A 13,375-nucleotide genomic window follows, 5' to 3' on the forward strand; every position below is an offset into this window, starting at 1 on the left:
AAAAATTCAAACTAAAACTATTTGCACGATATTCCATGAATTATGTATCATTCACAGTGAAAAATTTACAAAATCTATATCATATGTGACAAGATTTGAAATTTTACCAAACACACGTTTCTAGTTTTTAAACATGATTTAGCAAATATAGTAACAAAATTCATTCGCAAAGCATATGAACTCCAAATAAGTTTTCAAAAGGAGTACTCACCTTCAAATTTCAAACTTTATTCTCTAACGGAACCAGTTGAGTATTCACTTTCATTTTTCTTTACTAAGCTAGAAGCGAAGCTTGCACTAAGCGCGAGAGTTTTAACCTATGTGATAAAATATTTATTCAAATAAATTTATAAAAAGATAGTAAAATTAGAACTACATGGTAATTGGTTTAATTGAATCAGTTGAAGTGCATGAAATTATAAGTAAATTGGCCAAATCAACAAACTTATAAACGAAAACAATTTTATAAGTAAAAGAAATAGAATTATAGTAGATAATCACACCATACCACAATAACAATAACAAAAACATCATTATCTTTGTTACTATACCATTATCACACAATCATAGCCATATCCAATCAACTATAATGTCAGATTTAAATCTTACCTTGGTCATGATATTGGAGTCAATAAATAATCTTTAGTCGTAGTTTAACCACCTGCAACCATGAATATCAGATTTTGAAAATATAGTTAGAAAATGTAAGAAGGTTCCTATGGATATTCATATGTATGTATCATCTATTCCATAATGAAATTTCCATATTCATACAATAGCTATTGAGAAAATATTGCAGGAGAAAACTCATAATTTTTATTGTATCAGTTAAACATCCAAAACCAATCGTGTTTATTATTAAGTACTTCTTGAACCAATCATCTTTAACATTAAAATGCTCTGTTATTGTAGCTATAAAAGCTACCCATCAATTATAAAAGAAGACAAAGAGCATTGCAATTACATTTGTAAGTGGTTTAAAAGCCATTTAAAAGCTTGATAATCACGTGAAATATAAACCAATTGCAAATGGGAGGACATAATAGTCAAATCCAACTCAAATATACATTATAATGTTGCACATTTGGTTTAATCACTTGCATTTGATTTTTTTCCCTACCAAAATTATCCCTAAAGATGGCAGATTAAAAATTTTCTAATAGTAACCTACAAACTCCTTTATATATATATATATATAGGACTCTCACACTTTTCAATTTTCCTAGGATTTTTTCCTATTTTATTGTAGCTTCTACTTCCTCCATCATGAATTAGAATTATTGAAAAGTTTTTGTAACCTCCCTTTATTAACTCCCCAAACAATTACCATATTAGTCATAAAAGAAGCCTTAATGTCTTCCAAATAATTTCCTTAATCATTCAAAGGCTCTCAAACATAATTTTAATTCAATTACAAATTCTTCAATTTTTTTACTTTTTCTCTCTACTAATTAGCATTTATTTTAGATTAACTTTTAGAATAATAATTGTTAACTTATCCATTTATTGTTCATGCTAATTTATCACTTCTCTAATTATTTCTAACTTTAATTCTTGTAAGTTACATAAAAATATTCTGATATAAGTTTTATTGTTCATGCTAATTTATCACTTCTCTAATTGCTTCTAATTTAATAATTTCATTTCTTTTTTTTGTAATAAGTTTACCTGATCATATTCTTTAAAGTTTCTAACGATTCACTGCTTTAAAGAAATAGATCATAAATTTGCAATAAACAAATCTTCTTCCCAAATAAAATTAATCCCTGAAACATGGTAAATTTCAAACTAATATGTCTAAATTTTCAAACAAAAAATTGTAGGGTGTCACATTAAGGCCCTTTTTGATAACTTAGTTTAGCACTTAAATTTAATGAATTCAGATCTTATTATATTCAGACCATTTGATAACCAAAAATTAAACTTCTGAATTAATTAAGTGACACTGAATTTTCTAGACAAACCTTACTCCAAAAATTAGGTGATAAGCTATTCACTTATTATTGAATGTGAAATGTACTCAAATGTATTAGATTTAATATTTAACAATTTAATAATTTAATAAATTCAGATTTTAGATTTTAGATTTCAAATTTCAGTTTTATGAAATGCACCCCAACTCCTAGGGACATAAGGAATTCCCATGCCACAATTACCATTGCTCTCTTAAGAAACAATCTTTTCATTTTTCTCGTGACACTGGTTAAATAAAACCAAAGCATAGAATGAAATGGGCCTGCACAATGGAGTACAAGATTGTTCTGTGCCAAATCATCCGTTGGGCTTTAGATTTTCTAATCACGAGATGGGACAAAAAAGCCTTCATTTGATGGTTAATTATAATTAATTAAAAAATACTTTATCTAACAAATGTCTCAAAGCAATAGTTAAGAGGGTGTCAAGTGTTAATTTAATTTTTGGAAAAATGAAATTAAATTCTACATCTTCAAAGAGTGGCAATAAATAGGAATGGCGGGTGTCCTTTAGAGGAAAATTTAAAAAAAAAAAAAACTTTAAAAAAAGTTGTTTAGAGTAACATCTCGAGCATGCTGTTATTGAGTTTCCACGGTAGCAGATGGAAAATGAGTACTGTAACAAGGAGGATATTTACTTTACACTTTTGATTTGACAGCCAGAATATTCGATTGCCATAGAAGTAATAATTACTAAATTTATTACTACCATAAAAAGCACATAACATTTACTTCCAAAATCTTTCACTTGGTTTCATTATAAAAAAAGGGAGACCCCCTAGACATCTCTAGGTCATAAATCAGTTGAAACTACTTTTCTTGCAGACGATAAGGTATATATATCAATTGAGTTTGACGATGGCAAAGTCATTGATATTTTTCATGCTTATGGTTAGCTTTGTTTGCTTTGCTCCAGGTATGGTAAAGATTATAGATTCTAGCAAGATGTCAGTGTCATCTTTATTGATATCCCATATTGTGTTTTTTTTTTCTTTTTTTGTTTCTGAATCAGAGTTAGTATAAGTATAGGGAAATATAATCCAAAATTTCTTTTCATTTTTCATTATTTTCAACACCTGCAGCTTTTATATATGGATTCAATATATATAAACCTCTCTTTTCCTCATCTAGAGCCACCCCCAAAAGGGTCCAACTAGGCATGTCAATGAATCAGGTCTTACCCAGATCCAACCTAGACCCACTATATTTGGGTAGGATTTGGATTTAATTTCTCAAATCTAAACTCTATCCAGATCTAGACCTTGTGAGAGAGTCATGGGTCTAGGTAGGGTCTGATTTTCTAGAATTATATCCAAATTCAAACCCATACCAGACCTTATCCAGATCCATATATATTTAATTAAATAATAAATATATATATTAGTAAATTTATAAAATAAACTAATATTTTATGGCTATTGGATCGAATATAATAAGATTGTATGGCATCAGAATCTGCAATCAGTGTTGTTGGTTGGGTGATTATGAGACGCGTGCCAAATTGCTTCTAGATATGGTTGAAACATTAGTGACTACTGATGATTGGATTGAATCAAAGAAAAAATGAATACGTGCTTGTAAATCTTCTTATTCTATTATTTATTTGTCATCGATCCTTAGTCAAATGACTTTTATCTTATTCATTATTTTAGTGCTGGATTGCGAGACATCTATCAATATTGAGGTTTAAATAAGAAAAATAGGTACAAAATTATATTTTTTTAAATAAGATTAAATATTTATATATGTTATGGTTATTTTCATTTTTAAAAACTAAATCTAGTTGTCATTGTAATTGGTACAAACTTTTCAAGAAAAGGAGAAAAGGTAAAGGCAAACAAATGAAATATTGGATATGAATGTAATTGAATCTTTGAAAATATATGGAAGTAGTCAATAATAATTCTTGCTTTGAATTCTTAATATTGCATTCAACTTGTCGAATGTAACTTTTATTATTTGAAAACAAAAATTGGATGGTATTTATATTATTTATGAACTCTATATATTTTATATACATTTTTACTTTAGTATGTTCATAAAATACCCATGGATGCCCATTGGATACCCAGATCCATAAGGGTCTAGATATGGACTTACTTTTTCAAATCCAAAAAGGTTTAGATTTGGATCTGCATCTAACTAAATTAAATGGATCTGGATCCAAAACAGACCCTACCCATTGATATGCCTAGTTCCAATGGTGCTAAACTCCACATTAATTACGACTTAGTGCAAAACACACACACACAGACACAGATATATAATATGTACCTTTCTTTATTTTTTTAGGTGTGTTAATAATTGTTTTAGGCGTGTTAATGAATGTCGTTAGAAAAACCGATAAAATATGTTCCCTTTGTTTCTTTTCTCGACTAGAAACTCTTGTTAAAAAACAAGTAGTACCTACTATCCGATCGAATATGTTAATTAAAATTTGTGACATGACAAATTTTCCATACTTTTTGGAAGAGGTTATGGATACTTTTGCAACTAATTAGATTGGTTTTACGGTGAATGCAGTCGAGAAACTCATCCCTCTCGTCCATGCTGACAAAATTTGCGAGACTGATATCCGTGGAAATTGCACGGTTAGAAGGACTCAAGTCTGCTTAGTTCTATGCTTCAACAAATTCAAAGGTCGTCTGCGGAGATATGAGTGTCGAGAACAAGGAAGGGAAAATGTTTGTGTTTGCTATTATAATTGTTAGTTTAAAGGGTTTCTTGATGTACTCTGCTGACTTATCTATCATCAAGCCAAACTCCACATTTTCTCTTGATTTTCAGTTTTGCTGAATATTCCATCCATAGTTCAATCAAAGCAATTAAATCAAAATACCATTTTTCAGATTTTTGGGCCATTATTACAACATCGATCTGTATTTATTCAAATCTGCAAATAAACTAACAAGCCAAGTCAAGTTATATCCATGTGAGTGATTCAACGACGACGATAATTATGTAGAAGAAAGATCTATTTCATCTTTTTAAAGACCTAATTATTACTAGGGCATATAAATTGACAACGGAAAGCAGTAAAATTGCAAATATTACCTAAATCAAATTGCAAGTATAATTATGTTGCCTGTTTCTCCTTCTCTACTCTCTGACGGCTCTTGCTCTAGGGAGGCAGATGAAAGAAGGGTAAGGATGGTGTTATTTTTCTTTCTAGGGTTTCAATAAAATCTTAAACCTAGCACTACCCACTAGTAGGTGGTTTGGATAAGAGTTTTAGTTTATTAGGAACCTTTATCCCATCCTACAGTTATTCTATTTTTATTTTTTTCTTTTACCTAGTAATTTTATCTTTTTAATTAATTGGAAAAATAAAATAATAAAACCGGTGCCAAAAATCGTGGGTTTTACATTCTACCCCCCTTACAAAAAGTTCCGTCCTCGAAACTTACGTACTTTGATAAAAAAGATATGGGTATCTATTCCGCATATCCTTCTCTAACTCCCACGTTGCCTCTCGTGGTGTATGGTTCGTCCATTGCACCTTCACGTAGGATATGATCCTTCTCTTTAAATCCGTCCAACTCTTGTTTTGGTCTTGAACTACTTTTAGTCTTTCTCGAATAACTTAATTCTCTCCAAGGTTCTTTCCACCAAATCCGAGCCAGTGATCAGTTTCTTATCTACTTCATCCCAATATAAGAGAGATCCATACTTTCGCCCATACAACGCTTCAAACAGTGCCATATCTATTCCGTTAGGATGGCTGTTATGATCCGTGTTGTATATAACGTTAAAATAAGTGCTCCAGTATTTGGATTTTGGAATAATTTGTGTCCAAACTCCCCGTGAGAAAATTGAGCTTTTCCTCCCACTCAGAGTCTTAGACAGTTAGACCTGAACTGGCACTTCCTACTGTGGGGGCCCACTATCACTACCGCCTGGTTTGGACACAAAAGAAGGTTAACGATTCCATTCACGAGTTGACACGTGTGCAGTTAACATATCCCGCAATCTCAATTTTGATAACGTTATCTTCCACTGATTGGTCAACGAGTACACGTGGCCGCCAATGGCTAAGATTCTTAAGGACTTAATTAAGCTGCCAATGCTAATCTATATGCAGGAATTCCCATTGGGCGGGAGAATGCACCCTCTATCTCCTGTATGTAACATGTTGGACTTGGCAAGATTCTCTCTCACTCTTTTTTTTTTTTTTTTTTTGATCTCTTGATAAAGGGCAGAAATATTTTAAAATAAAAGGTCAAACTATAAGTCAGAAGAAAAATTCGCAGAAGTGAAAAAAAAAATTATTGCAGAACTAAGAACAAAGTGAGCTATCTTTTCATTAATTTGGCAATCTCAAACGAACGAACATTTTAAAATCAAAATAAAATGGGTGTGACAAAATATATATTACTGTTAGCCAAATGTTAAATTGGAATTAGTTTCCAACAGGAAATGATGCATCTGAAAATTTGTAACCTTTTCTTTTCTTTAGTTTTGTACTAAGATAGTTTGTATCTGCAATCATAATTTTTTTTTCCATTTCTGTTATGTCCCATTATTCCCACATATATTAAAATATTTGCGCCTAGTAGGTGGTTTGGATAAGAGTTTTAGTTTATTAGGAACATTTATCCCATCCTATAGTTATTCTATTTTTATTTTTTTCTTTTACCTAGTAATTTTATCTTTTTAATTAATTGGAAAAATAAAATAATAAAACCGGTGCCAAAAATCGTGGGTTTTACAAAAAGTAACAATTGCTTTATAAAATGGGAAATTTTATAGAAATGCATAGCAACTGTTTTGGCATTTTTCCCAATTTCTAATGCTAACAATAGTCTAAGGTATAACAAAAATTTGAGGATACGATTATATAAACAATAACAATACTTGAAAAATAAATATAAAATAAAAATCATGTGTTTGTTAGAACAATGTATTCAGCACAAAATATCTTGGACAGTGAGAATATCCTTAACCTTGGAGGGAAGTGGGGGTGATGGAGCTGGTGTTATTACAAGACATACAGACAGTAAACCTTATAGATTAGGGCAGTATCCCTCTCCTGTGTAAAAAGATTTCTCACCAAAAAAAAAAAGAAAAGATATGCTTCATCCCTTACATTTTAGGAAACAAAACTTTTTTTCTTTATTTTTAAAATAAAATAAATTAGCCCCTCACATTTTAAAAATGAAGCAAATTAATCCCAGAATGATATCCTGATATAGATTTCAAGGGTAAAATTGAAACATCAATTTAACTTTAATCAAATCTAACTATATATGATATGTATACGATATCAAGTCAATAGAAAAAGGAAAAAGATTAAAATTACAACATAAAAAAACCTTCTCTCTTAAAAAATAAATTTTTTTTTCAAAAAGTGATTTTAAATTAACATCAAAAGAAAAAATTAAAATTACAACATCAAAAACAAACCATTCTCTCTAAAAAAGAAGAAAAATTTAAAAGTTATAACATCAAAGACAAACCCTTCACTCAAAAAGTTTAAACAATTTTTGAATTATAAAATTTTGTAACTCAGGGGTTTTTTTCCTTTTTATGTTGACCAATGTGATTGTCTCAAAAATTTTTAACTTTTTCTAGGTAGTATGTTATAATTTTTAATTTTTTTCCTCTTTACATTGACTTAATGTCTTTTTATAGTGACCTTCCAATTTTATATCTAAAATCTATATTAAATTGTCAATCTAGGATTAATTTGCTTCGTTTTTAAAATGTGAGTAACTAGTTTGCCGCATTTTAAAAGTTAGAGATAAAAAAATATTTGTTGCCAAAAGGTAAGGGATTTATTATCAGTGCTAATATATAGTTAATTGTGTATGTTAAGGTGTCGTGGTTACGTGGCATATTTTATGCCAATGTACTGCAAAGGGATTTTGTTTGTGAGATATTACATTATTGTCACTACAGACACTACAAGCCATATATTTCGCCAATATTAGTGTCAGTTTTCCACTCTGCTCCAAAAAGAGAAAGCAGAGGTAAATGACGGAAAATTGACTTGGTCAGAGAGGTACTATTTTGTTCTTTTTCCTGGTCATGGCCTACCAAGACTTTACTATAGTATGCAAAACCGCGGACCTGTAAAAGTGTCTTGGTCATGACTTCAGTGTGTAGTTAATTTATTAATGAACACTTGCATAATAAGGAAGAGAAGTTAATGTATTTAGTCGCAGAGTAGTCTGTAGTTAAAGTCAAATCCGCGTATCAAAACAATTCCGCCTTCCATTCCACCATGTGAATCGAACTGCTTTGTTTTTGACTGAAATAATTGCTCTTGCACAAGTCAATGAAGAATTAAGGATAAAACTGGAAGAGAAAATGAACCACGAGAATCCAACCTCTCTTCTGAGATCAGTTAAAACAACAGCTTGTTGGAAGTAAAGCTCGCTTCCGGCTTAACCAAGATGGCTGACCCTGTTATCTCTTTTGTAATTGAGAGAACTGGCGATCTTCTGATTCAAAAAATTGTTTTCCTGAAAGATGTTCGACAACAAGTTGAAAGACTCCAAAATGATCTGGTCCGGATGCGGTGTTTCCTGAAAGATGCTGATCAGAGGCAAGATGAAGATGAGAGGATCCGCAACTGGGTTTCTGAAATCAGAGCTGCGGCCTACGATGCGGAGGATGTCATTGAGATCTTCGCCAGCAAAGTTGAGTTCTTCACAAAGGACCAGGGACTCATCACCAAATTGACGTATTATCCCTTGAAAATTGTGAGCCTCTACGAGATAGGCAAAGAGATCGAATCCTTACGGATGAGGCTCAAGGAGATTGCTGATAGCCGCGTAGAGTACGGTATCAAAAATCTTGGAGAGGGGATGACTACACATGGAGAAGAGCTTCAACGGCTCCGACGATCCTCTCCAATTAGTGAGGACAAGGATATTGTGGGCTTCGAGAAGATGGCAAAATCCCTGGTGGCAGAACTCTTGAAAGAGGACAAAAGCCGCCGTGTGGTTTCAATCGTCGGCATGGGAGGTGCTGGTAAGACAACTCTAGCCAAAAAGGTTTATAACTATGCTGATATCAGGGCAAGATTCAATTGCCGTGCTTGGGTCTGCGTCTCTTCAAGCTACGACCACAAAGAGATGCTGAGAACAATCATAAAGCAACTGAATCCGATAACTAAAGAGCTGCTTGAATTGTTGGAAAAGATGCAGGAGCAGGACTTGGAAGAAAGGCTGTATAAAGATCTACAAGACAAATGTTATCTTGTGGTGCTTGATGATGTATGGGAGGTAGCAGCGTGGGATTGTCTTGCCAGGAGGGCCTTTCCTGATGTTGGCACATCAAGTAGAGTGCTACTTACAAGTCGCAAACGGGATGTCGCCCAACACGCTGATGCTTATAGACACCCGTATGAGTTGAAAACTTTGGGGCAGGAAGACAGCTGGCAGTTGTTCCTCAGAAAGGCATTAGGCCATGGAGCTAATGCTGGGTGTCCTCCGGATTTGGAAGAAGTAGGCAGAGAGATTGCAAGGAGATGTGGCGGTCTACCACTGGCCATAACGGTTATAGGTGGCCTGCTACTAGGCAAGAATAAGTCGAATACTGAATGGGAGAACGTTCTCAACAACTTTGGCGCATACCTATCAAGGAGCCAGAGTGAAGCAGGGAAAATTAGTGAAGCAGGGGCAATTCTGGAATTAAGTTATGCAGACCTCCCTGCCAATCTGAAATTTTGCTTTTTGTATTTGGGTTTGTTTCCGGAAGACTCCGTGATTTCTGTGCACAAGTTGATCCATATGTGGGTTGCTGAGGGAATAATGCAGAAAAGAGATGCAAAAAATTTGGAGGAAACTGCAGCATATGAAGATGTGGAGCGACTTTGTAGCAGAAATATGGTCCAGGTGGCGGAAATGACGGTTGATAAGAGGATTAAAAGCTGCAGAGTCCATGATTTACTGCGAGAGCTTGCAATCAGAAAGGCAGAGGATGAAAATTTTTTTCAAATCCATGGCACCAGAGATGATAAAATATCAGCCAAATCCAGGTACCTTGCTGTTCATAGTCTCCCTCTGGATGAAAATTATTTTGGATCTTCGACCCCTCCTCTCCGGTCTCTGCTTTTTTTCAATGTCCGCTATCACAGGAAAAACATTAGTCTTATCTTCAAAAGTTTCAGAAAGCTCAGGATACTAGACCTCGACGATGCTTGGATGTACTCTAATTTGCCAAAAGAAATTGGTGAGGTCAGGCTTCTAAGGTACCTCAATTTAAGAGGCACATACATTACAAGGCTCCCTCGTTCCGTCGGTTGCTTGCGATACCTACAAACTCTTGACATACGGGCAACGAAATACACCAGTTGCAGAGTGAAAGTTTCAAATTTCATTTGGAAGCTTGAAAGTTTACGGCATCTATATGCGGATGAGATGGAATGTGATGTGCCTCTTAAGATTGAAGGATTGAGGAATCTCCAGACTCTGTCAGGCATACGCTTTGAGGACGTTATGCACAATGACATGATAACTCTGACAAGTCTTCAGAAACTGGGGATTGTAGTGAATGACAGGTCAGAAATATACAAACTCTGCATGCATTTATCTGAGGTTGGAAGCCTAAAGACGTTACGTCTTTGTCGGTATTCGGGAACGCCAGAATCTCAAGGTGGACTTTCTAAGCTCCGTCATGTAACAGAGCTTAAGCTATCCAATTGGACAATGCTGCCTCCTGATTTCCCTCCAAATCTCTCTCGCTTGTCTTTGAAAAACATATTTCTCGAGGATGACCCAATGCCAGTACTGGAGAAGTTGGGACAGCTATCGTTCCTCAAAATCAAAGTTGCATTTGTGGGACCACAGCATATGGTCATTTCTAGGCATGGGTTTCACCAATTGAAATTCCTTGAGCTCAACCACCTAGTTGTTTTGTATGAAATAAAGGTGGAGGAAGGTGCACTGCCACAGCTCCAGTGCCTGAGAATCAGGGATTGCGACAGATTATGGGAGTTGCCGGAAGAGCTGAAGCACATATCTACTCTTGATACGCTTGAGCTTGTGGACATGCCAGAAGATTTCATCAGTGGGCTTGATGCGGACCTGGTATCCAGTGTCCCTAACCTCAGAATATTTGACTCGCCGAAGGAAAGAATGTAATAATTATTTCAATTTTCAAGTTTTTGTATTTCGCGCATAGAATGGAAGGTATGTCGTGTAGTGATTAATGAAATTATTTCAAGTTTTTATCAAAATACATAAATAAAAAGAATGTTTCCGTATTTGTTTTCCCCAATTCACAAGCTTTTTAAGTCCTTTGTTTTTTTTTTTTTAATTATTTGAAATCTCACACTACATCTTATAGGATTTGTCTTTCTATAAATTTACATATTAATACAAGTAGTAATTAAAAAAAAAGAAAAGAAAATCCTGATAGTAAACTCTTGGGACTTGTAAATGTCGAAATCAATAAAAATATGTAGAGTTGTTTGGTTGATTCTAATTTTTCCAATGCTGTCCAAACCGAAAAAGAGAATAAGGAAATAAAAGGCCCTATTCGTGCACTGGAAGAGAAAAAAGAATGAAGTTGGCAAACAAATCGCATATAAAGTGTTGGTCCGTCTGAAAGTGAGGATTGATCGCTTCCTAAATACTACTCGCTGTACAAATAAGATATTAAAAATAAAAAAAAAACCAAATTGGTCAATTTTGAGTTTGTAAATGGATACCTTACTAAACTTGGTCTTGAACCATGATTTGACCAAAAAAAAAAAAATTATTTACTCGCATCACAAATGGATACCTTGAGATTTTTGGATGTTCAAGTTACAAGACATGATTTTTACCATAGAATAATTTTTTAAATCTTTAGGATAAAATAAAGTGGCATATTAATATTTTTTCTGTCCAACATCTTGACCTCGTGGCATATACAATAATTTCTTTTTCCTCTACTTCTTTAAAAACGAGATAACAACCATTTTTTTTTTTATCCTAAGATTTTGTTTTATGATGAATATTGCAGTTGAGAGATTCATTCCCCTCGTCCATGCTGACAAAATTTGCCGGACTGCATTTGTTCGAATGAAATTGTCTCGTAGAAATAAATAAATAAAAGGGCTATAACCTGTTGCTATCATATACAAAACAGGAGAGAGTAATCTACCTCGACCCTACATTGAGGTTTGGTCTTATACTATTGAGTGATAAAAGACGCACATAATTATGTGTCTTAAGAAAATAGGGAATTTCGCCATTTTCGTCCCTAAACTTTTACATTAAAACCAATTTCGTCCTTTATGATTTTTTTTAGCCAATTTAGTCCTTCGACTATTTTGAATTCTCTAATGTAGGACTTTTGCAGCGGCGACACCATATTTTACATAGTCCGTACAACTGGTGATGGGTATATCTGTCATTTTAAATTAGATTCTTCAATTTAGACGGACCGTTGACCATAGTTCTTCTTCTCCGATAGAAATCTTATCCCATTCACCAAAAATTCGCACAAACTGTGGAAATCTCATCCCAATACTACTAACCGTCGTGGCAATTCTTCAATCAATAGTAGTGTAACAATCTGTAATCAGCATTGCATAACCACAGCAAATAAGGCACTGTCACCATCTTGAAGGAGGGACAACCCAAGGACGGAGGGACCCCAAACCATATGCGGTCGTTAGATTTGATGCGTCGCTGTTTTCATCGGACGAGGAAAGGCCCGGCAAGAATTTCTGGGTCCAATCGTCTATAGTCCCAGCGTTTAGCGGTTCGAAATGTTCCTGAGACAAGACCAAAAAAATCCGGTGTCCAAATTCTCAATTAGTCCTAGTAGCTATAGGCAGGAGGGGGCGCGGCGCCGGTTGTTTCTGGAACTGGAAATTTGGGTTAGATGCAATACAACAAACATATCCATTCCGACAAAATATTCCTAACTCAATCGGGTGGGTCTTGCAAAACTGAAGCCTAGAAAGTTGCCAAAGCCTTGCGGAGTCATCAGATCACCATTGAAACCCCCCCCCCCAACTCTCTCTCTTCTAACAGGTTAGAGAGAAGGAAGTTAACTTGCACCCACTCCCACATCATTTGTAGTTTACAGTTTGCACTTTGCAGCTGAAGTTGGATGCAGCAGCTGAAGTTGGATGCAGGATAAGATGTCGGGTAGCTGGTAGCCTGGCACCCCAACAAAAAAAATGTATCTAATGTTCAATGAAATTCATCGGAGAAAAAGAACTATGGTCAACGGTCCGTCTAAATTGAAGAATCTAATTTAAAATGACAGATATACCCATCACCAGTTGTACGGACTATGTAAAATATGGTGTCGCCGCCACAAAAGTCCTACATTAGAGAATTCAAAATAGTCGAAGGACTAAATTGGCTAAAAAAAATCATAAAGGACGAAATTGGTTTTAGTGTAAAAGTTTAGGGACGAAAATGGCGAAATTCCCTAAGAAAATATTATACGAAATC

At 34.3% G+C, this 13,375-nt stretch overlaps 1 protein-coding gene across 1 annotated transcript; it reads left to right on the plus strand.

The window, feature by feature from the left end:
- Positions 1 to 8,110: 8,110 nt before the first annotated feature.
- On the plus strand, positions 8,111 to 11,184 carry LOC113739870 (putative disease resistance RPP13-like protein 3). The gene has a single exon (XM_072046003.1). It carries the CDS (start codon positions 8,369 to 8,371, stop codon positions 11,060 to 11,062), a length of 2,694 nt encoding a protein of 897 aa, XP_071902104.1. The 5' UTR covers positions 8,111 to 8,368; the 3' UTR covers positions 11,063 to 11,184.
- Positions 11,185 to 13,375: the final 2,191 nt, after the last annotated feature.

The sequence above is a fragment of the Coffea arabica genome, chromosome 4c (genome assembly GCF_036785885.1).
Source record: "Coffea arabica cultivar ET-39 chromosome 4c, Coffea Arabica ET-39 HiFi, whole genome shotgun sequence".
NCBI lineage: Eukaryota > Viridiplantae > Streptophyta > Magnoliopsida > Gentianales > Rubiaceae > Coffea > Coffea arabica.